The 25,060-nt window shown below is 30.5% G+C and overlaps 2 protein-coding genes across 9 annotated transcripts; one reads left to right on the top strand and one right to left on the bottom strand.

Moving 5' to 3' along the window:
• On the bottom strand, positions 1-19,460 carry LOC119678437 (probable ubiquitin carboxyl-terminal hydrolase FAF). 8 transcript variants are annotated; one of them, XM_038090251.1, is made up of 20 exons: positions 19,344-19,460; positions 17,818-18,199; positions 17,415-17,563; positions 16,363-17,345; positions 16,007-16,264; positions 15,316-15,915; positions 13,954-15,261; positions 12,524-13,889; positions 12,100-12,469; positions 11,726-12,041; positions 11,479-11,632; positions 11,265-11,415; positions 10,898-11,206; positions 10,731-10,842; positions 10,551-10,660; positions 10,135-10,486; positions 9,819-10,078; positions 9,078-9,654; positions 7,588-7,914; positions 1-332 (listed from the first exon to the last, which is right to left on the bottom strand). In XM_038090251.1, exons 2-20 carry the CDS (start codon positions 17,985-17,987, stop codon positions 180-182), a joined length of 8,025 nt encoding a protein of 2,674 aa, XP_037946179.1. In that variant the 5' UTR covers positions 17,988-18,199; positions 19,344-19,460; the 3' UTR covers positions 1-179. The 8 variants fall into 8 exon arrangements, with proteins under 8 accessions (XP_037946179.1, XP_037946184.1, XP_037946182.1 ...); XM_038090256.1 differs by having other exon boundaries at positions 7,588-7,899; XM_038090254.1 differs by having other exon boundaries at positions 12,100-12,463.
• A 354-nt stretch (positions 19,461-19,814) lies between these two features.
• Positions 19,815-24,089, top strand: LOC119678434 (E3 ubiquitin-protein ligase HRD1-like). The gene is made up of 8 exons (XM_038090250.1): positions 19,815-19,865; positions 21,426-21,640; positions 21,700-21,756; positions 21,839-22,027; positions 22,182-22,687; positions 22,747-23,042; positions 23,105-23,322; positions 23,378-24,089. The coding sequence occupies exons 2-8, from the start codon at positions 21,515-21,517 to the stop codon at positions 23,858-23,860; spliced, it is 1,875 nt and encodes a 624-aa protein (XP_037946178.1). The 5' UTR covers positions 19,815-19,865; positions 21,426-21,514; the 3' UTR covers positions 23,861-24,089.
• The last annotated feature ends 971 nt before the right edge of the window (positions 24,090-25,060 follow it).

Genomic DNA, 25,060 nt, shown 5'->3' with positions numbered 1-25,060 from the left:
TCTGATTCGTTTATCTATGTTGAATTTATTATATTTGCTTATTATGTATACGTGTGTTTTAATCTTAGTTTTATAGCATTCATCATAGTTGTTTGTCGGTTATATATATATATATATATATATATATATTATGCAGTCATTACTATTAATCTTTAAGATTAGCAGCTACAATCGTGTATTCATGTTATTCGTTTTGTTTTCATTTGTGTTGTTACTGGCGCTGTAGATGACGCTCCAACTGTTTGTGTAGTCAGTATTGCTGTATTTGAAGGCGTGTCCGCTACAATTGTGTTTTTCGGGGTTTCACCAGTGCCACCACTCATTGATTGTTGCTATAAAATTTGTAGATGTAATTAATATATTATACATATTATAAAAACTTTATATTTGATTTATATACTAAATAAATTTGACTAATTAACATAATAACTTGGGAAGCATTAATATTAAAGCGTTATAAGGTCTCAAATATGGAACATTTAATAAATGCTTAAATCACTGGTTTCTTTTAAGTATAACAGTTTATGCATGGCTTCTTTCTGCTCCAATTTTGGGTTGTCTTCCACTTGGTGTTGTGTTACATTCAAACATTTGTTAATTGTGTAAATCTAACAAATGCAACAAGCAAGCATATTTTTTAGTTGCACTTGAAAATCTCAAATACTTAAAATTTCCATCAATAAAATAGAAAAGAGATGAAAAAAAATAAGCATAAACAGCTTTTCACCGTATAATTTATGTATCTATTTACATATATTAAATAAACAAATTTAGAATACGCGCACTGAGGAATTACAAAGCATAATACAATAAACAAAATTTTTATTTAATCAATTCAAAACAAAAATTTTTTTAAAGCAAACAATAATTAAATTTTAATTTTATTAAGACTGGAAATTGTGTTTTTAAAATATTTTTGTGTAAGGCTATACACAGTAGTCGTCCAATTCAATGAAAGGTTTCTAGCGTAATCGAATAAATCGAATAAATACGTTAAACAATATAATATATTATAGGTTTTAACAGCTCTTTTTTTTAATTATATTTAAATAATCTTGTTTCTGAAAGTTCTATTTTGATATTAAATATGCTTTCTTATGTACATATGTTGATCATGTCATTATTTTTTCAGTTTATTATATTTTAGAATATATTGAATTACACATTCGTTATATTGAATAACTAACGACAACATTTGTAATATTGGAGAACTACTGTATATATCGCAGCCTCTTCAAAACAGGCACAACTCGAAATTCGTCAATTTTGAGTTAATGTATGGAACTTGCTTATAGTTTACCTGTCTACGTGCAACCTGCAAAATTCCACTTTGTTTTTATTATTCTAAATTGTAGAAAAAAAGATTTATATCTCTTTTGTTGTTAGGAATGACACTACACTGCAAAACATTTTTTGCGTTTTCTGAAAATTGACGAATTTTGAGCTGTGTGTCTCTTTTGAAAAGGGTGTGCGATACGTAAATTAGAACGTATTTTTTATACAAGTATTCGCAATTGTTCGATGTTAACTCTTATAAAAAATAAAAACTGTTTCAACTAACTTGATTGCAAATCATACTAAACGGCTAGAAGTGTTACCACGTTGTTGTTGTTTTTGGTGTTGCTGTTGTCTAACGTTTCCCAGAGAACGCTATTTTCGATTTTTGAATGTGGGTGTACCCATAAATTTGTTAATATAGAGAAGAGAGCAGATTAATTTAAGACCAAATAATGAATAAATTAATAATACGAGCACCGAATTGCAGTTACTTTACGTAAAGGGTTGATATTCTAATTACGCCCTATCATTAGTTTATCTAACTTTTAGTATTAAAACTGCATTTAATAAAAATTTCACATTCATAAGTGAGAAGCGATTGTGGAGTTGAAGTGGAAAAAATGAGTTAAGTACAGATTGAAAACTGAGAGAAGAAAAAAACTGAGATTTGTTCTATCAAATTTTGTATAATATAAACATTGGCAAAGTATGTAGAAAATAGTATCTAAGCAATCTATTTTTTGATAATATGACATAATTTGCTTTAATGTCATCTTTTCACACTGTTATCATCGATTGCTAAAGAATTGCAGGTTCTGTAATCTAAAAAATCATGAGACAATTTTTAAGTCGGTTCCTTTTATCTCACTTTAATCTTCAATATTTCACAACACACTTTCTATTGGATTAAGGGCTGGGCTGTTTTAATGTCAATTTAACGACTTAATTTCAAATAAATCCTTATAATTTTGGTGTTACAAGCAGAAGACACAAGGATGTTGAATTAATAAACATAATTAAATTTCATGTTTATGGACTAAAAGAATGATTACACCAGCAGACGCATTCGTTATCCTGAAACAATACATTCACAACATTTTAAAAGTACATGTACAATATACATATGTGCAGAATTTATTGACCCTTCTAAACTCCTAATATTTGCAATGCCATGCTTTGTTCACATCATACCACACGAATATCGCACCATTGATGTACATATTCATCAGTAAATCGCATGTTTTTCTACTTCGCACTCCTATCAACAGTTTTCATTAAACTAAAGTTAAATAACGTTATGCTAACCCGATACAGTTAATTGTACCAATTTTTGCACCATTTAGCTCCTGATAGATGCTAAAGTGAACCGGTACTTAAAACAGACATTTAAAATGTGCTTTCTTTTGCGAATTCGACAGTTAATAGGTTAATTTTCTATGCACTTCAATAAAAATCCTTAATAAAAACTCATGTTAAACCACTTGCCGTTTAATGTTCAGTTTGACGCAACAAATAATCTCTGTTTTCATCTGCTCTACCAATCTGTTATAATTTTGCCATTTTTACTCCAATTTCTTGTTCATGAAAGTGAAAAGTTAAAATTAGATGCATGTGAATATTAAAATTTACTCATTAATACTCATTATCAGGTTTGATAAACCATAAAATTTATTTAAATTAAGTAAAATTAATATCGTAATTAATTATCGTAGATGATCTAAATCAAATTATGAAAGAAAATTGCAATTTGGTGTAGGTATTGTCCCTCAATGTATATAATTTATTACACATACAAAAAAGATGATGCTTAGATAGAAACGACACAAAGAAAATCATGCGGACAAAGCGTTCCATTTTGAATATTTACTGAGATACAGGATATTAAAGAATCGTATATCAAAACATTTCAAAAACGAGTTATACAAACCATACGACCTAAGCAAATATTTTACATTCATCAAAAAAAGAGAAACAGGTGCACGATAAAGGAAAAGCTCTTATGTACAATATTAGACAATTAAAGGTTATTCAATGAACTAAAAACTTATATTCGATTCTTTGAAAACGTGTATCTAAAAAAATTCAAAATAGATTCTCGTATACAATTTTTTCGCATCGAGCAATCAAATTAGTTAAAGTAAAAGCAATTTGGGACGTCAAACCCTCTATGTATATAGACAAGGACTGTAACAGTTACCATTAAAAAAATAAAAATCACTTTATAACCTTTAATATACGCAATTTAATAACAGATTGTAGAAACACTTTTAAAAAGTATACCAAAACAGCTTTGTCAATTAACATATAAACTGAATAATTTTTTTTAAATAAATTACGTAAGGATTCCTTTCTTTTTATTATATTTATTAATCAATTTTGTGCATAGTAATCAAATCACGTGTGAACAATCAAAAACAGTGAGGAAGTATTTGATTGTCTTCAAATGTTATATTGTATCCCCTTGTGTCCAAGAACCTGTGTTTTCGCTCAATTTAATTAAGTTTCTGTCGTAAAGTAACTTGTACATACAAACGTACTCGTATTTACTTCCATATACGGTGACTCCATCGCATAATCGGACAAGCATTTGTTCGATATAAATGTGCTCTAAACTTTAAAAAAATGCTAAAAATACGATTTTTTTTGCTTTAATTAATACTTAACATACTTATCTATCTAAATTATAAAAAAAATTAAAACACTTCTCATAATAACTATTAATTTAAAGTAAAAAGCAGAACCAACACAATTTTTTGGGCTCAACGCATAATCGGACGAAGTGAAGCAGCAATGCTAAAATACTGTTATTTTACAAATATGTACTTCAAAAATACAGTAATAATTCTCACAACAATGTTTTTTACATTATATACACATAGTAGAAAAAGTCTACGGATATTCACAAAATTTTTCTTAAATTACGCATAACTTTTTTAATTTTTACTCAAATTCATTTTTTTTTTCCTGATTTATTTTAACCAAAGAAACAACAATAAAGTTGCAATATTAAAACTAAACAGTTATTCTTTAAAAAAAATTAAACACAATTATATGCAAAAGTAGCAATTTTTGAAACAGAAAAAGTTTACGGATATTTCTTAATATTTACATTAAAACAATAAAATTCACAAAAATCTTAAATTTAATAGCCTGTGGGATAACCTCTGCATTTAATAACCTCTGTTAAGCGTCTTTGCATGGACTCAACTAGCTTTGTAGTATCCTGTGCGTTTATTTCTAGCCATTCTTCTTTGATGACGTTTCTTGCTATATCCTTGCTGGAAAACATATGCTGGCGAATCTTATTTTCCAAATAAACCCACAGATGTGGAAATGACTAAGGTCTGGTGATTCTGGTCGTGTTTGAAGTTGCCTGAGAGCATAGTACAGCATCCAAATCCGTACGATGACTGTTGTATGTTTAGAGTCATTGCCCTGCTGAAACAAAAAGGTTGCCTCAAGTCCTAACATTCTGACATTTTCTTTCAAATTTGTTTTTAGAATATTTAGATAGCCATATTTCTCCATTGTATCTTGTACAAATTCAAGTCTGACCGCACCATTACTTGCTATACACCACAAAATCATTACGCCTTCACCACCACGTTTTACTGTTGAAATAGAGTTTTGTTTATCATAGGCTGTGCATAATTTTCTCCTTACAAATTTTTTAACTTTGATTCAAAATATGTTAAATTAACTCTCATCGGAGAAAATAACTCATTTTCAGAACTTTATAGGTTTATTTATATGCTTTCTTGCAAAGCTTAATCATTTTATTCTATTATATCAGGATATGTATGGCTTCTTTCCTGCAATCAGGGTATAATACATGCATTTCTTCAAAATTTTCCGCACAGTTTTAGGACATATTTTGTTTTCAAGTATTTTGGCAATATGTTCAGCTAGTTTGAAGGCTATTACTCTTGCATTTACTTTCACCTGGTTGATTATGCTACGTCTTTCTCTATTTGACAGAATTGAGGAGCGGCGAGTACGAGGTTTAGAAACGTAAATGCTGGTCTCTTTGAAGTTATTTGTAATTCTCTGCACAGATGAATATTGACGACCAATATCTTCAGCAATTTTTCTTTGGCTTACGTCATCTTTCTAAAATTTAACAGCTATTTGTAGCTCACTAAAACTAATTTCACGTCCTTTTTTTATATTGTAAAAATTTATTGCTTATATAAAAAAATGTTATTAAATGATTAATTTTTAGACTCTTTAGGAAGTCAACTATTAATTAAATATCATTTAATGACACTTTTATGCTTGCAAGCGAATTTAAATTAACGGTAAATTTAAATATTTAGAAATATCCGTAGACTTTTTCTGCTTCAAAAATTGCTACTTTTGCATATAATTGTGTTTAATTTTTTTTTAAAGAATAACTGTTTAGTTTTAATATTGCAACTTTATTGTTGTTTCTTTGGTTAAAATAAATCAGAAAATAAAAATGAATTTGAGTAAAAATTAAAAAAATTATGCGTAATTTAAAAAAAATTTTGTGAATATCCGTAGACTTTTTCTACTATGTGTATATATATAAGATAAATATAAATTATATAATTGTAACATAAATTAGTATTAAAATGGCACCAAATGGAAAGCAATCTACTGTCGAAATTAGACAATTAATAATTAAATTGAATTTCGAAGGTAAAACTGTTAGAGAAATTGCCAATTTAGTTGGAATAAGTCAATCTACTATCCAAGACATTATCAAGAGGTCCCATGATGAGTTTAGAATGACCAATAAGATCAGAGCAGCTCAAGGCAAAATATTAAATAATCGAGAAGAGCGTTCGATATTTAAAGAAATAAAGAAAAATCCTTTCAAAACCAAAAAAGACTTTAAATTATCATTAAAATCACGCTCTGGGAAAGATGTATGCTTAAATACTATTCGCAATACATTACATAAATTCAATTATCACGGAAGAATTGCCACAAAGAAGCCGTTTATAAGTATTAAAAATAAAAACAAAAGAATAAAATATGCTAAGGAATATTTACTAAAAACAGAAAGCTTTTGGAATCAGGTAAATTAATGGTAAATCATCTTAAATATATTTTCATTGATAATTTTCATTTTTTTTAAGGTTTTGTTCACTGATGAAAATAAATTTAATCTGAATAGATCTGATAGTAAGATGTTTGTATGGCATTAAAAAACCAAATGCAAAATTCATTTATCACAATACAAAAACCACTATAAAACATGCAGGAGGCTCTGTTATGGTTTGGGGTTGTATGTCGAGTGCGGGACATACAACCCCAATTTGCATTTTATAGATAGTAAAATGGACAAATCTGGACACCTCGGCATTCTGAAACAGAACGTAAAACAAAGTGCAGAGAAATTGAGTATCGCAGAAAATTTTAATCTTTATCAGGACAACGATCCCAAGCGTACGTCAGGCGTAGCAAAGCTTTGGTTAATTCACAACTGCCCCAAACTCATAGACACACCTGCACAGAGCCCAGACTTTAATGTAATTGAGCATCTTTGGGAGGAATTAGCTAGAAGAGTGTACCAAAAAAAAATTTAATACAATAGTACAGCTAAAGGAGGCTTTACTCGAAGCATGGTACTCAATTGAGCCAGAAGTGTGCCAAAAATCAGTTCCAAATCGTCTTCAGGCCATTCTGGATAAAAAAGGACGTGCAACAAAATATTAAATGCCACATTTCTGCATTTTTAACATGGATGCTTGATTTTATCCGATTATACGTTGAGCTCAAAAAATTGTTTTGGTTCTGTTTTTTACTTTAAATTAATAGTTATTATGAGAAATGTTTTAATTTTTTTTTATAATTTAGATAGATAAGTATGTTAAGTATTAATTAAAGCAAAAAAATCGTATTTTCAGCATTTTTTTTAAAGTTTAGAGCACATTTATATAGAACAAATTCTTGTCCAATTATGCGATGGAGTCGATAGGAGTGGAAAAATTTGTAAAAAGTGAAAAAAATGGCATTTTTCCGAAATTTAAGGTCGATGAGCGACCTCTTAACATTATTTGATTAGTCTAAAATTTTACACTTAGTAGTTTTTTGAGTATGCAAATAAATGTAGGGGGTGGCATTTTTTTCCCCCATACATAATACAGTCACCTTATATTATATATATACATATAATACACATTTAATATATTTATTGGCGCTCAAAAGTGAATATAAAAGGATAAAATTACTAATAAATGATATGGTTTCGTTTATTTAAAAAATGCACTGAACATCTGAAACCATAATTTCCCTAAATATTAAATTATATTCATGTTTGTGTTAATATATTTATTTTACCGTTCTCGGAGTAAGAGTCAAATTTCCTAAAGCGTTGCTGACACCATTTATACTTGATTCGGATTGAGTATCAATTCCTATTTGTGTAATATTACTTGACCCAGTTCCAGTATTATCCGCATTAGAAAACGAATTTGCTTTCCAATCGATTGAGCCAATATTTTCCGGTGCGAGCCCAACCACAGGGGCTTTATGGAAAGGACTAACTGCTACATTCTCACCAGATTCTGCTGTGTTACATTGTCCTTGCTGCTGTTGTTTAAGTGCTTCATCGATAGGTTCGTTATCGGATTCGTTCGTTTCTTCTTGCTCCTGTGGAAATGTGTACTTTAATTAACAATAAATTTTGTTCAATATATTTTAACTTGAGATTTATACAGTTGAATATATATAGATTTCAACGGTTTTATACATACAATATGTTCTATATTTTTTGAATAAAACGTACTAGTATGTATGATGTTTATTACATTCAACTTTTAAAATATTACAATACTTTAAAAATTGTTGGTACAATTCCGATATGCCAGGCATGCCTATTTGAAAAGAACTTTTAGTGAGAACTGCTGTTATGATGAAAACCATCAACAAGATGTCGCATCTATAAGACATTGTAATACAGACTAATAAGGGGACACAAGTAGAAATTTTGAATATGACCTTGGTCCAAGTAGAGGAATGTTTCCACCTCAACGGTGTGGAGCCATAAATCAAAAGTGCTCAAATTTGTGTGTGTATTTTTGCAAGAAAACAGATAGGCGACGTCATGTGCAGTAGACGACCTCGCTGATGTTATTTTCATTCCGAAAGAAGTCGATATGTTAATGATACAAATTAAGAAATAAACATATTAGATTCCGCATAAACGTTATTACTATGGGACATGCCATGATACTCAAATTGCTGAGTTTAAAGCAGTGATGCCTAAAAATTTTTCGTGTGTCTCGCCTGCTTGTATCGCAAACACAAACAGTCTGTGACCGCAAGTCAACAAGTTGTTGCAACTCTTCTCCTGACCACAAGATGTATTCAAGTAAGACACCCACAATTTTTGGTTTATTGAGAACATTTGTAATCAGTTACCTACGTTATGGATCTTGACTGTTTCAACTTTGCAAGTCTTATGAAATCAACAAAAAACGTTATACTTACAAGATAGTTGCAAACCTATAGTTTTCTTTAGCCAACGATTAGTATGCAAATTAGTATGCAAGACTAGGTCAAACGGTTTAACGAGATCAAGGACAATCAATACTATGCGCTCACTGTGTGAGTTTGACCAGAATAAAAAGTTGAAACTTTGATATCTCGAGAAGAACACAATTTATAATACTTTAAATAACTGACAACTAAAATCGATTATCAAATTAGTGTGCTCTGAAAATCGGAATCGCGTCGAAATTTTATCTTCATATAAGTTACAATAAAAAAAAGAAAAAAAATTAACCAAAACAAAACATCAAACACAAGTGTATTTATGTTCAACAAACCTCTTCTGGACATAAGTTATATGCCATAGACCAAGTATTTTTCGCAGATTGTGAACGTTCTAGCATATAACCATTTGTATTATCATTACTTTGCGCTGGTGGTGACCAAGAATATGAATTATATTGACAGCCTATACCACGTTGTCGCTCAAGTTCATCTTGTAGCCATTCCACAGCAATTATCCAGTTTCTTGCCACATTTTGGTTAGAATTGAGCATTTGTAATGCTACAGGCGATTTATTAAAAAGCCTGGTAAGGCATTTTATTATTTGGTAGGCTCGTTTTTGATAATGTGTCTTTGATCTTTGTATTGTATCTAACAGTCCTTCTCGCTCTTCAGCTACACCATTTAAAGCATTATGTATACGGTGGTGTTGCCACGAGTCTTCAAGTAGTAGAATATGAAATAAAAGTTCAGTATGATGTCGCATATCATGGCAATAAGCAAAGCCGCACTGCCATAGTAGTTCAGTAAGTGCCGCTCTTGAAAAGTGCGGATTTTCCCAACAACAATATTGAAGTAACTTTAAACCTTCTTCTCCGACATTAGTGTCCTCAATCAGTTTTTTAATGTAACTAGATAAAGGCAAAAATAATGAAACATATTTTATAGATTAACTTTGTTTTTATATACATATTATCAAGTAAAATTACTAATTGTCTGTGTTTCAAACAATTAATGAAAACAAAAAATTTAACTTTAAATCAATTATAATATAAACTATGCTTCGTTTACTTACCCTGTTCGACTAAATAATATATCAACACAATCAGCTGAGATTGGAGCTAAGTCTTCATGGTTCATACTTGGATCTCTAAATGGATTTGGTAACGGTCTTGCGTTTTGATTTGAACTTTGACACTTATCAGATATATCACTACAACGTATTAACTGTGAAACAACTTGATGTAATTTACTAAGTTCAGGATATTGATATTTTATAGAGGGTCCTGGCCCCTCATCCAAAGCCACTTGCATGAAAATAACTGGTACATTTAGCTGTAAATCATGCATATTAATATTTTATTTTAGTATCAAAAACAATCATTTTTTACTTTTAATAGTTGTTGTTTTTCCTGTATACCCAATCCAGCATACATACTAAACAAACTAAAGTAGTGCGGTAAATGTTTGCCGTGATCAGCTACTTCACATTTAAGTAATCTTAACACACTTATTATTACTTGCTCACATAAATTCTTTCCTTCATAATTTGGTATAGGATCGTCAGTTATCGCAAAATGACAAAAGAATACAACTAATTTAATAAATATTGTGCGAACTTCAGGAGACGGAGCTGTCAATATGTATTCACCCAAACGTGTTGGTGGATTAAGTAAAGCATTTTGCGCAAACCATTTGCGAACTGTTGATGAATAACGTATGTGATGTGACAAGGAATCGTACCTATATTACAGAACATACTACACATTTATTTCAAAATATAGACAAATTAATTTTAATAAATTACCATTCAATAACAGGACCTCTTAGAGATTTTTTTGTTCTAAAACCAGTATGGAACAGGAATTGAGATGCTAATTGAACACCTAATAATGATAACTCTTCAGCGGTAGGATTCTGATTAATAAAAACAGAATGTTATATTAACTTGTTATTAAATATATAATAAATAAGAGCAAAAAAATACCATTTTATCGAGTCTTGTTGAGGGAATTGTAATGTTAACTAATTTCTTGATAAAACTGAAAAACTCTGTTGAAAATATGCTTTTTGAGTGCAAAAAACGAATATTTTGATGACTAAAAATTAAATATTAATATATTTGCTTTTTGTTTTTAAAATATTTTTACTTACCGTACACTTTTTTCAATTGGCTTTGGTAAAGGAAGTACAAAATTTTTACTTTCCGCCAACGATAACTGTTCAACAGTTTTAATAAATGGTAAAGATTTTTGATCACACCTTGTATAAAATAACATGTAGGCATTCCACCAGCGTTTTTGTCGTCTATATTGCATGCGTTTTAAGTTGTTATCATATATTTCGCCCATATAATCGCCTCCAAAACATTGGGATTTCATCTCATCGTCTTCGTTCATTTTGCATTCACTCACTTCGCCATCATCAAACTTATACCATTGATCAGTTTCATTACCTGGATTTCTTTCATCGCATACAAATAATTATTAGCTCAATTGAATATTTAATAGTATATGCTTACCTGTAACGTATATAACTAAAATAATGACCACCAGATGCTTGCCCGCTATGAACTACTATTCCTGTTAACTCATATTTTGTAGTTTCACCATTTGATGAACAATTATCACCAATTTCAATAACTTCTCCTTCGAGCTTAGCCAAGCCAGAAACTTATTTCAAATAATATATAAAAAGTTTATTTAAAAAATAATAATATATACTTCATAAAGTACCAGTGTAAGGCTCCATATCCAAAACGCGCGGAAATTCAAAATAGTCATTAAACTTAATAGCACAAACTCTTTCATAATCATATTCAAATCGTTTTAGTTGTATGGCCAATACAGGTGGCAATTTTTTAACACATAATCTTTTAACTGTTACGACCTAATCAAAAATAATTTGATTATTATAACAGAATTTTTACATTTAGTTAAGAAAAAAATATAAAGTTTCTCTATGAAGTAACAAGTCGTTTACTTTTTTATCACATTTATCACAATGATAAGCATCAGCTCCTTCCAACAATTCTCCTTTAACATACTGTTCCAAAGATTCCGTTAAGGAACTATGATTTCGGATATCAACACTAAATACACTGAAAGGCTCCTCTTTCGAATAACGATGTGGACATTCTTGGCATATTTTCTGATCACTAAATGAGCCACCAAGTGTTGCATTCATAAGTTGCGGAAAACCTAAAGCTTTTAAGCCTTCATCAAGGCTCTCAAATAAGGACATGAAAAACTCCACCGCATCTTGTTGTTCCCGTAAATTTACTGGTTCCCCTTGCAATCTAAATAATAGAAAATTTAAAAAAAAATTGTTTAAATTTATGCAAGAAGAAAATTTACTTAAAATGCATCCAAAGACCTCGAGGCACATAGTATTGCAAAGCACTATGACCCAAATGTGCAAAAATCGCTTGCACATGCTTTAGTATATTAACATGATAATTATTTCGTACATCATTACTGTCGTAACTTGCATATAAAGTTCCAGCACTTGTAAACCCTTCTGGTTCACCACTGAAGTCTTCATTTTCATTTGTTGCAGCACCTTCTGCTTTAAGTATTCCTAAACGCACTGCTGGTACCATGAATAACTGCTGCAAAACCGAATTCATATAGCAAGTAGCGCCAGCGTTCTTAAGACCGCAGAAACTATTTAAAGGTCTGGCTCCTACGGGTGGTAGATAATCCCAATCACGAATTGGATCTGTTTCTATGTAAAATTATTTGATTAACTATTCGAATTCGATTGAAATTTATTAGTCACCTGAACATACAAAATCTATTATTGTGTTAACTAGAAGCTTCATATTAGAAACACAACCTTGACATAACGCAGCTAATGTTTCGCATGCCGCAGCGACTGTATGCGGACTGCGACAAACGGGTGGTGGAGCTGTATCATTTCGTAGCTTTCCAGATTTTCGTAAATGTAAATATTCTCTTGACGCAGTAAAAAGAAAATCATCTACTAATTCAAGTATCATATCATGTAGTGCTACTTTAGTTTCTGGTGATAGAAATATCATTAATTCTTTAGTTAGACAAAGATGCCCTTCCAAAAGATCCTCATGTACTTGTATATCGCCTGTGATTGCTACGTTTTTGCGTACTTTTTGGAGCCATTTAATTTCGTCAGAAAGCAAACTATCACTGACATTAAGTGGAAAATTATAAACACAACCGTAAGATAGTGTTCGACATAAAAGTTGAAAATATTCTGCACATGTAGATTCATGATGTGGCACCAAAGATTTTAATGAATTAATTAATAAGTTCACCATAAAGGTAAAGGGACGTCTATCACCTGCACAATATGTGCACATAAAGAACAGCTGTTCTGCTGAACATTTACGTACCTCACGTGATTTGTTTTTTAACACTAAAGATGATATAAATTTAGACCAAAGTAAATCATTATTAAGCGCTTCATTAGCACTTGGATTTAGTACTAAAGCAATAGTCAGCACTTCTAAAGCTTCCTTACATAGGAGTATATCATTCTCTTCAGGTAAATTTACATCTTCAGTGAAGTCATTTTTTACACCTAGAAAGTCTAGACATCCACATGATGCAGCCCAAGCTAACTGTACCACAGCTTTTATTGTTGAAATATCAGGACATGTCCACTGTAAAGTTGAACTGAATAGCATTCTACAGTGCTCTCCTTCACCTGAGAGCATTTGTGCAGCTAAACTTTCTGATACTTTAGCACCTATATCACGTACAACAGCTTCAACAACATTAGGAATAGACGTGAGCATTTGTTTAAGTATATCAACTTTTGAACGTGTACCAACATCATATGAACACATCATGGGTTCGTCGCCGACACGCGACAGAACAGATGCCATTGCATAAAAAAATAATTTAGATAATCGTAGCACATATTGGAAGGCCTCGCGCTTGGTGTGCATATCCGTATTTGTAAGAAAATTATTTTTTGTTAACAAATCAATTACAAAATGTGCGCAACCAGAATGCAGCCATGACGATTGAACTAATTGAGATGTTTCATTAAAAGGATCAATTGCAGGTATTAATATCGCATTTAAAACACTCAAATTATATAATACATTAGCTGGTGAAGAATGTAAAAGTACCATATCATTTGTCCATTCTTGCGAAATAATCTGCCATAAAACATAAAAACAATACATTAATAAAAATTATATAAATGTAAATATATTAACCGACCTGTTCATCAAAACAGGATGTATTTTGAGTAGTGCCGACCTCAGTCTCTGCTTTATTAGAACTGTTATTTACTCCAGGTACTCTACACAGTATTTGTAGCATTTTTACAGTGTGTGTGTCTGGAGGTAATAAGAATAGCAGCGTTTTTGCACTTTCCCGTAATTTGTTATGCTCTAAATCACTGCCTAGCTGATAAAGTTTTAGAAAGAATTCTACATAATGGTAATTAGCTGATATTATTACACCAGGTAACGTATTTTCTGATTCAACGCGTTGCATATCTGGGCATGGACGTGGTGGAGATCCTGTACTTGAATCGCTTGATGAATCTGGACTACTAGCTAAACCAGTACCGACGGGTGTTAGTTTAGCAGTAATAACAATTTTATCCCGGAAGTTACTTTTCGCAAGTGTATTAAGGTCATCCTGTATTTCCATAAGTTCGCCATTGTTATGATAAAAATCTACTTTAATATTCGCAGTCGAAGTCCCTTTAATTCGCTTTAATATATTCCTTTTAAATGCAGCAACAGATTCATTGGCGTGTGTCATAATTTCGATATCATCAATAGGACGACCAGGGTTTTGAAAACGAATGAAAACAATTAATTGTTTACCACGTGTATAACGATTAAGTGGGAGAAGACATCGATCGCCGTTAAAGGAACGATCACATTCTTTTATGTACTCTTGTAATACTTTAAGTATCCGACATAATTTTTCAGCTTCACTTAAGCGGTTTTCTATATCTTTTGATACTGCAGTATCGGCCTGATTAGTATCATTTTCGTCTGTAAGTGAGTGACTGCCAATTGTTTTGCTTAGTATTAATATATGACTATAAAGTGTGCGCATTCGTTCACTACATTCACCTACAAAAATCTTATGGAAATCGGAAATTTTTTCCTGTAATCGTGGACCAAGAGCCGTTGAAACTTCTTTTAATAAATCAATAGCTTTGCTTGCTATATCTTCTCCACCAGTTGTAATGACTCGCCACAAATAATCTTTACCTATTAAGTCTTCATTATCAAGTATATAACCACGATGATTTGACTTTAGTTTGTCTTCCTTCGAATTAACAGCTTTAAAGAAGCGCTCAAAACACTTAATGCCACTTTCTGTTAATAAGTGTGGATCTAAATGAAGTATATTACTTTCGAAAAAGTCTTTATTAATGCCAGGATCTAAATCTGGTTCTTCTCCCATTAATTTGCCGAACCAGCGGAAACACTCCTCTCGATCAGAAGAAAACACTGCATTTACAGCTAAACAGTGCCAAATTTGTTTAGCCTGAAACGAAAAGAACTTGATAAAAGAAAAAAAACATGTAGATATAAAAAGTTTTGGGCTTATTAATACCTGATCTGCACATAACCATAACTGCCCGTCTTTAAGCAAAAACTTTAAAAAATCTAACCGCTCTTGTATTTGTGAATTATGACAATATCGCCCATCAATGCACACATATTTTGGATCCATATTTGGTTTCTCGTTTTTAATAACACGTATCTTATCCATGTAGGTGGTTAAACTATTTGTTACTACAATTACCAACGAATAATCATTCTGAAGTCGTTCAATAACTTGTTGACGACTTAGAGCTTGTTGTGAACGTGGTGCATGACTTTGTGAAGAATCATAAAGGCAGCATATGTCACGAATCATTCGTAAAGCTGGTAATACCCATGAATCGCCAGATTTTAGCTCAGCAACACATTTATCTAGCCATACAACTTTTTGCGCATCTCGTTCCTGTGAGCAACTGTAGTCAAGTATTTTAACATGTGCCGCCAACGACTGATCTAATACTTCATGTGAAACCTCAGAACTATGAGCTAAAGACCAGAAAAGCCTAAGAACTTTCTGCGCCATAACACCATTTTTATCATCCTCAGCAAGACGTCGTATTAGTTCTAATAAACGCTCACGCTGCCGTTTATTTGCTGTTGTCATACTTGCCTATAAAAAATATCATATTTTAACAAAAAAATAATTTATTAGAAATTGTCATACGTTATATATAACACATTATACAAAGCTCTAAATCTACCTGAAATGATTCAAATAAATGATCTAACTGTTCTGGAGTAAAATCCCATGCAAGTTTAGCCAATAGGTCATGGACATTTTTAACAATTGCTTCATGTTTTCCAGCTTGTGCTCGCCAAACAGCATCTAAGTCTTCTAAAGTCAAAGCCTGTTCTTTAATAAGAAAGCGTATTATTTTTTCAAGTTTTTCAACATATTGTGGTTGATGTAATGAGTCTTTAAGGACGATTCCAAGAACATTCGACTCTTTTATCCACGCCTATAAAATACAGAAATTAATTTAAAATCTCCATGCATAATTTACGTGAAAAAATTGGATTTAAAATGACTGTAAACGTCGTATTTTTTAAAACTTACAGCCATTCGTTCAGCTGTTAGCCAATCCATTTCATCATCGGGTAAGCAATGAGGCATTTGTTGGGATCTGTGTGAGTAGAATGAAACAGACGTCAAGACTTTATTTATTTCGTTTAAAGCATTCATTTTCCCATTAAAACTAGACACTTGCAAAAGTCGTAGTATCATTTTAAGTCGAAACATTTCTAAATCACGTATAAGGTCATCTTGTCCCGGCAATCGACTAGCCAAAAATCTTGCTGATTTCACAATGCCATTTATATAGTCGTTTCTTCCTTCCGGTTTTGCTTCGCGTTTTAGTTCATCATCAGTAAAACTGTCTAGTAAATCAAGCACCACATTCCAGATTGGCATAAAGTATTTTGATATAGTGGCTGGGGTTAGCAGTTCATAACACTGCCCAAATGGTCGTAAAAGACTATATATCAAGGCGAGGGTTAATTTATTGTCGTGATTATCAACATTCGAATTCAAAGTTTTATTTGTTGTGTTTAAAGGTGACAAAATAGAAGATGATATTTCTTCACCTGAATCTGCGTTTTTCTTAAGCAGCTGTAAGCCGCTATTAAATCGCTCCAACAAATTATCGAAACCACCTAGCTGCCCAAAATAGTTTATCAAATCAACAAGCCACCCCCGGGGAATTTTCGGCTCTGGTGGGGGCTTTGCAAACATTTTGTTACCATCAAGCACTCCCCATATGTAATCAGGGGGTGTAAAACATTCCGGTTGACGTGCAGCGTTAAATGTGTTAAATTTGTTATCTGGATCAAAGACAATTGCAAGTAAATCCAATAAATATGGATTATCACGTTGCATATGAATTGCAATTAAATGCAAAAGTTTTCCACATGACATTAGAATACAATGATGAATATTATACTTCCATGAGTTAACTGCTTCATCAGTTAGAATTTTTGCAAATGACGTGGTCAATGCATTTCGATAAAAATCAACACAAGCTTCACAATCGTGATCTACTCCTATAACAAAAGATTATTATATACTGCATATTTTTATAATATAAGATGTTCCATATAATTAGCTCTAACCTGCTTGAGTTAAAGATATGGCAGCATTCAGTAAAATCTCCAGCTCTTGTTCTGGCAATACTGGTACAACCCAACGTGGATTTGATATTTTTTGTGTTAATGTTATTAATTTTACCATTGGAAATGAATTTATTAGCTTATCCGGTGTTCTTTAATTTTTTTGTTTTTGAATATGATTTTCATAACATAAAGTAAAAGGAGAAATTTTATTATAAGTTAAAAGGTTATTAAGTAAAGTGAATTAAATATAAATAGATATCTTATGTTACAAATTTATATTTGAACATATTAAGTATAGAAAAAAATCGATTAATAGAAAATATTAATTTTACAATTTGCAGGTTTTTAAACTAGTGTTGATAACAAAAATTTCATTACCACAAACATCATACTTTAAACTTACATGTTATCTGATGTTGCAGTGTTACTATCGCCTCCGCTCGATGCATCCAAAATAGACGTTGGTGGCTGTTCAGCAGCTGCGCCCGTCGAAAGAGAAGAATTGTTACCGCTGGAAGCATTGTCAGTGTTAGCACTGCCACTGGTTTGGCGACCACGAGTATCAAAGGTCATTTTGTGTCTTAGGAGGCACTGTTGGATAATGTGCAATAGTATTACCACACAAAATTATATTGCAAAGATTAATGTATACACCCTCTTGATTTCAAGATAACTATCTTCAAATAATTTAGTCCCTTTTTATAAAGATTGATATATTTGGCCCTTTAAAAAGGAACGAATATTGTCGTTTACATGTTCTGTAGGCTAACGCAAGAATTTATAAACTGCAATAAAACAGGCATAAATTGAATGAAAATTTTAGACTATTATCGAATTATTACATGAAATATATTCCTTATACATATAAATTTCAAATATTTATTTATTCACTTAAAGTATATATTTATTAATTTTTATGTATGCACTTTCAACCCTACAAAACATTTTTTTAAATAAAATTATTTTTTATCGATTTAAAATTATGTATGTAGTGTATATGTTAGGATAATTGATAAATGGACGTTAATTTGTTTAGACATAAATAATGCAGTAATTCGTTTAAAAAATAATATAAACGGACAAAAAAATAATATTAACTAAACAAAATTAAACATTTTATTTGTACATTGAATTTCACAAGTACCAAACAATTACTCATTATTGTTTCTTCGATTTTTGTACAATACTGCTAATACATATATAAGCAACTAAATCAAATGTACATTATTTTGTCTTTTGATTACAGCAACTATTAACAATAGTAGAATATAGAACAATAAGAAAATTAGCGAAAGTGGAAAATCAATACCTAAGTTGAAACTGGTGACTTGTGCGTTTTCACAATTTATGCATTTTCTCATTTTCTTGATGGCATAGAAAAAAATAGCCAACAATCTACCTAATTACATCACTCCTCCAATTTTCTTGGATTACATAGAATTAGATCTAGTGCAATTTTCAATTATTTGTTTTTGTTATGCGGCAATTTCATTTATAACATTATGAGTATTTCTTAAATTTTACGACAGCATATTTTTGTTATTTAGTTATAAGTTTATGATTATATTCAAATATTTGATTTGTAATATTTTGTGAAAAAATAATTATATTTATTTAATATTATTTATCACACATACATATAAGTTCTACACATTGTTAAAAAAACTCTTTTGCGATATAAAGCTTAAAAAAGTATAATGTAAACCATTTGCTGAAAATCGATTATCGATTTAAGAGTCTGTTCTTACCAACATATGTATATCATATAGTTTTATAACACTTATTGGTCTTTAAATAAATTCGTAGTACTAGACAATTTATTATAACATTAATTTGCAGGAACGAATAACAAGAACAAAGAGAACAAGTAAAAATATACAAAATTTTTTCCTTGTTTTTCGTTCGTTGTCATTTGCCTATTTAACTTACGTTTTCTTTGCATCCGCCCAAGTGGCATTTGATATTCTCCCAGAATTTTTCTAATTTTAATGTATATATTTCTTTTATTTTTTAACTAGTATTATCTATTTGTCTTTCAATAAAACATTTGTTTAATAAAAATTTTACTTAAATAAAAAATAAACTTTTTCCGTAAGATGGCAATTTATTTTCTTATTGCAGTAAAAAATCAGCCGGCCAGCGGACAAGATGGCGACTTTTACCACTATGGTAACTTTCTGATGGAAATGAAATTGTACTGTAGTAGCTCACCATACGATTTGATGGATACTTTATTTCAATACCTTTATTTGCAACATTTTTCATTGGGATATTATTTGTTACAGGCACATTATCTTTTAAATGTAGAAATGTAAAAATAAAATTAAATTTAAAATTTTAAAACTAAATTAATCTGTCACACTATTGAATTTATTTATATAAAAATTTTTATAAATTTTTAGAAACATACTATTGGTATTTACGATTTCGAGTAACGGGCTCGAAGTACAGGTAAATAATGTTTCTTTAGAAGTTTTACATATTTTGCTGTTACTGATAACCTGACAGGGTCTAAATATTTTAACTATTAATTTGGTTTTAATATATAAGTTCGAAATTAATAAATGTAAGGTCTATTCCCGGACGTACTTTTAGTAAAATTCAAATAAAAAGTTACATGAGTTACTATTTTCGATTGACTCACTCAAAATCTAATAAAAATAGAAAGCTTTTGAAACGAATTTAATTAATGAAGAAACACACAATAAATATAGTGTTCATTTCTTAATGTGATAACAGTCCACGGTAAAAAAATAGTGAAGTATATATATAGCCACAATCGTAGCCATCATATAAATCTTGTATAATAAGTAGAAATAATTAAAATTCTGAATAAACTTTATTACTATCAGTATTCAATTACACCGTTGCATTTACGCACTTGCTCAGTTATATTAATAAGTGAGCGTGCACATTGTAATGAGTTCATTTATGCAGCTGATAAAACTTTCATAAACTTCATTTAATAATATATCACATAAAAAAATTAAATACATTATTTATATTTGAAATCATTTATATACATTTTTTATATCAATTACATATTCATTTAATAAAAAAAAAGATTTTATTAATTATTTACTTCCTTAGTGCCTCTGCTTACATGTCAGCTTTTGTTTGTTTACATATCGCATATAAAACATATGACACATATTTCAAATTTTGGTAGTTTTTCTTGTAGGAGATTTATTTTTAAGGGTTGTATTCGACATTTTTTGCCTTAAGTAAGCTGATTTATATGAAAAGTTTTTATATGGCAAATCATCTGCATTAGTGGCTATCATGAAGAAACCCGCCTAAATGAGATAGTGTGAATATGCTATTATCCTCCACAAACCAAAAACTTTTTAAATAGTTAGTGAGTGCCTTAATGTAATGTGTGAAGTATTCCACTCATACTATAACATAAGATAAATACTATTTAAATATTGAATATTCCATATACTGTGAAATATATATAAAGTTCATTGTCATTATTAAGATTGATATACAAAACAAACACATGAAATATTGAAATTATTTATAAGAAGGAGAAATTCATTTAATTAAAAGTAATAAAAACATATTATTTATAAGATTTTTCTTCAAAATATTTCCATAGAGAAGATCAGAGAAGATATATAATTTCATTCTAATTTTTAACTTATGGTTACAGACCTTTTACAAACATATAAGATGATTATTGAATATGGTGGAATGACATTTCAATTTTACACATATGCAAACAACATTTATTAAAAAGTAGTAAAATACTTTTAACACGCAATACTTTTCTTCCGAAATGGTTTTGACATATCTAAATGAGAAAAGTAAGAAAAACCTACGTGTACTATATCGTTAAAAATATTTGATTTTTCTTAATAACAATAAAAGTGAATAGATAAAATTTTCAGTTTAATAAATTAACAATAAATATGTAAAACTTATTAATTTAAATAAATGTGTAACCACTATATATTTTCTATCTCATTCGCTTTTATATTATTGTTTCGGATATGCAATCTTAATTAGACAACTTGTAAGAAGGAAACGTCAAAATTAATTTCGTATTGGAACCGATCAGCCGTTTGGCTGGAGGTATTGTAAATAACAATAACAAAATGCAGATCTTATTGTCCTCAGTGTGTGTAGCGCTAACTAGCGCAGTTATTGGAAATGCGTTTTATCAGAAAAAGCAATTTTATCCATCTGTTGTATATATTACAAAATCAAATGCTTCTATGGCAGTAAGTTCTTAGATATATTGTACATATACGTATACATAATATATACTTTGGGTTTACAGGTAATATACATTCAATTCTTCGTTATCGTGTTTATGTTCGGAAAACTCCTACGTAAGGTAGAAATTTTACTTTTGAAATATATGTATATGTTTTTAATTAATAGTATAAATAAATTAAGATTAATAAATTTGGTTAAAGATTTTCTTAGGTACCTTACGTGCAGCTGAATTTGAGCACTTGCTAGAACGTTTTTGGTATGCATTAACAGAGACTTGTCTAGCGTTTACTGTGTTTCGTGATGATTTCAATCCTCGATTTGTTGCTTTGTTTACGGTTCTGTTGTTTTTAAAATCATTCCATTGGTTGGCAGAGGAGAGGGTTGATTTTGTAAGTTATTACTTTTGAACTTGATTAAATATATTAATATGTAAAGTTATATATATCACAGTAAGTAGATTTATGAATATTTATTTTAATTATTAAACTAAAATTTTAATTATTAAATTAAAATATATATTATTAAATTAAAATATATATATAGATGGAAAGATCGCCAGTTTTGGGTTGGTTATTTCATTTACGTGTAGGCAGCCTATTAACAATATTAGGGATTGTGGATTATATTTTGCTAGTGCATGCATACAATTCAACATTAGTACGTGGTCCGACGGTTCAATTAGTGTTCGGTTTCGAATATGCTATTCTTCTAACTCTAATTGCAAGCACATTAATTAAATATATTTTGCACGCTGTGGAAATGAGAACAGATACACCTTGGGAAAATAAAGCAGTTTTTCTATTGTATACCGAACTAATTATCGGTCTAATAAGAGTTATTTTATATGTGCTCTTCGTAGTTATTATGGCAAAAATTTATGCGTTGCCAATGTTTGTATTTCGGCCAATGTTTTTCACGATTCGTAGTTTCAAAAAAGCTCTAGCTGATGTTATTTTGTCACGTCGCGCTATACGCAACATGAACACTTTGTATCCAGATGCAACACAAGAGGAACTACGTTTATCAGACAATATCTGTATCATTTGTAGGTAAGTATTAAATAACTTTCTGATTACTATTAAAAAATTATACTAAATTAAATATAAAGAGAGGATATGATTAATCACGCCAAAAAACTGCCGTGTGGACATATCTTTCATACAACATGTTTACGTTCTTGGTTCCAACGTCAGCAAACATGTCCAACATGTCGTTTTAATATTTTGCGTGCACCGGCTGTTAATTCAACAGCTGTACCGCGACAGGATCCACCAATTGTAGTTGCTGCGGCACCCGTTCCAATAGCAAATACTGCAACAGTTAATCCAGCAGCTGCCCAAACCCCAAATCCATCTCAATCTCATGTCCATACAACAACAATGCATGCAGTAAATTCAACGGAATGTAAGTAGTGTACATTTAAAATTTAATTCAATATATTGTACATACAAATATTTATATTTTAGCAATTGGACCCAATATTATGCCAGTTTTCCCTTCAATACCCAATCTTCAGTCTATGAATATTATTCAATCTCCTATGCTGATGCCGCCACCGTTTCCATTTCTAACACCTTATTCCATACCGCCACCTCCAATACCTAGTGATCTCATAAACTACACTGACGAGGAACTTAGAACATTGGAAGGTTCTGAGCGCAGTAAAGTGGAAGAGCGCATAAAAGTAAATTTAAAGATTGCAATTTTAATATATTACATTTATCTTTAATTTAATTTAGATGTTGCGCAATATTCAATTACTAATAGATGCAGCTGGGGTTTTGATGAATAATTATCAAATTGCAGCAGCAACTTGTCGTCAAGGAGCACCTGAGCGAAATTTTGAAAATGTAACTGATATTACTTTAGCCAGTACACAAATGATATCGCCTGTAGTAAACGATGAATTACCAAGCACATCTGGAGCAACAACGGCTGCTGCTGCAATAGCAGCCAGTTTTGCTAGTAGAGTTGAGCATCTTAATAGTACAGTAGGAAGCACATTGGTCTCTACATCAATTGAAAATAGTGGCAGTAATGTAACGATTGAAGATCTTGATGGAGAAGAAAATGATTTCAATATTATATCTTCTGAAAGTACACCAACCTCAACAATACTTAACACGGAGAACCATACAATTGCAGAATTAAATGAACTACGGAAGAAACGCATATTAAAGTTTTTACAAGAAGGAAATCAACCGAATACGTCGACTGAATAGGGTTTTTTACATGCCTATGCCGTGGTCTTTAGTTTAAAATATTTTATTAATTTTTATATATGATCTACATAAAGAACTTGCAATTTATGAAGAAATGTAACCAAGAAAATATTAGATACTGCTATGAGGTTAATATGTTCCATATTAAGCATATGTACTTTATATTTCGATTAATTCTAATAAACAAGTGCGAAAAAAAAAATTTGTTTTAGAAGTATTTGTCAATAGGTTGCCTCATTATAAGTACTTGTTTTAAAAAAGACCTTGTTATTTTGAAATTCATGTTGTGTTCCGATCAAGAGCTGCTTATATTATTATTTTGTTTTATATGTACATTACTGTTGTTTATATTAATAATAAAACTAAATGTTTAGATATTATAAGATTAAAATAATTAGGATATTCGAATAACGTTTTTTTTTTTTAAAAGTGAACGTTTGCACAGAGATTAATACCGCAGTCAACACTGCCAAGTCAACAGCAACAATGCTGCTGAAATATTTCCACATATCTGACTACTCGATGAAACTTTCTTACACATCTTTTTATTTTATATATTATTACGAATTACCAAAACTCTATTTTGTAACTAAATTTATTAATATTATAGAATAAGAATAAATTTTTAACATTAACGAAGTAAGGATGTCTTCAAGTTAAAACTAAAAACTGTCAGTAATGAGGGAATAAGAAATTAATTTATTTAAATACGACGTTTGATTATAAGTGGCGCATTCGGTACTCCAATTGACAGTGAAAAAAAAGTGGCACTGCGTAGAATAATTTCATAGGGTGGCGGAGGATCAATACTAGAGTACTAAACCTAAGACATTTCTGTATAGTAGCGATATACCATTAAACAGAGCCAGTATTACATATTACTGGAGCTGTCACAATTGAAGTAGTGGATCTTAATTCTTTATAACTGATAGCACCAACAAATAGAAATGAAGGTACTGCTGATGTGGCACTATGCAAGCTGATATTATTCTATCGCTATTAACAAAAATAATATTCATCGGTTTTAATTTACTAAACCCGATTTAGAGGCTGTTAACACAAATATAATCAGCCTTAATCGTACAGTCGAAATGCTTTCAGAGGAAAATAAAACTTTAAAAGAAAAAATAATTAAATTGGAACATGAAAACAAACCGACCACGAAGAACTGATGCGGCTAATTGATGCCAATAATTAAAA

Source organism: Teleopsis dalmanni, chromosome 2, assembly GCF_002237135.1.
Source record: "Teleopsis dalmanni isolate 2A chromosome 2, ASM223713v2, whole genome shotgun sequence".
Lineage (NCBI taxonomy): Eukaryota > Metazoa > Arthropoda > Insecta > Diptera > Diopsidae > Teleopsis > Teleopsis dalmanni.
This window is presented reverse-complemented; position numbering and strand designations above follow the sequence as displayed.

What these genes read in the sequence shown, in the direction of transcription:
- LOC119678437 (XM_038090251.1), bottom strand. Translation starts at nt 17,987, where the DNA reads ATGACCTTTGATACTCGTGGTCGCCAAACCAGTGGCAGTGCTAACACT. An exon ending in TAACAGCTGAACGAATGGCT is followed by an intron (nt 16,265 to 16,362) that starts GTAAGTTTTAAA and finishes TGTATTTTATAG; the next exon opens with GCGTGGATAAAAGAGTCGAA. An exon ending in AGAGGTCCTGTTATTGAATG is followed by an intron (nt 10,487 to 10,550) that starts GTAATTTATTAA and finishes TCTGTAATATAG; the next exon opens with GTACGATTCCTTGTCACATC.
- LOC119678434 (XM_038090250.1), top strand. Translation starts at nt 21,515, where the DNA reads ATGCAGATCTTATTGTCCTCAGTGTGTGTAGCGCTAACTAGCGCAGTT. An exon ending in TGCAGTAAATTCAACGGAAT is followed by an intron (nt 23,043 to 23,104) that starts GTAAGTAGTGTA and finishes TTTATATTTTAG; the next exon opens with CAATTGGACCCAATATTATG. An exon ending in AAGTGGAAGAGCGCATAAAA is followed by an intron (nt 23,323 to 23,377) that starts GTAAATTTAAAG and finishes AATTTAATTTAG; the next exon opens with ATGTTGCGCAATATTCAATT.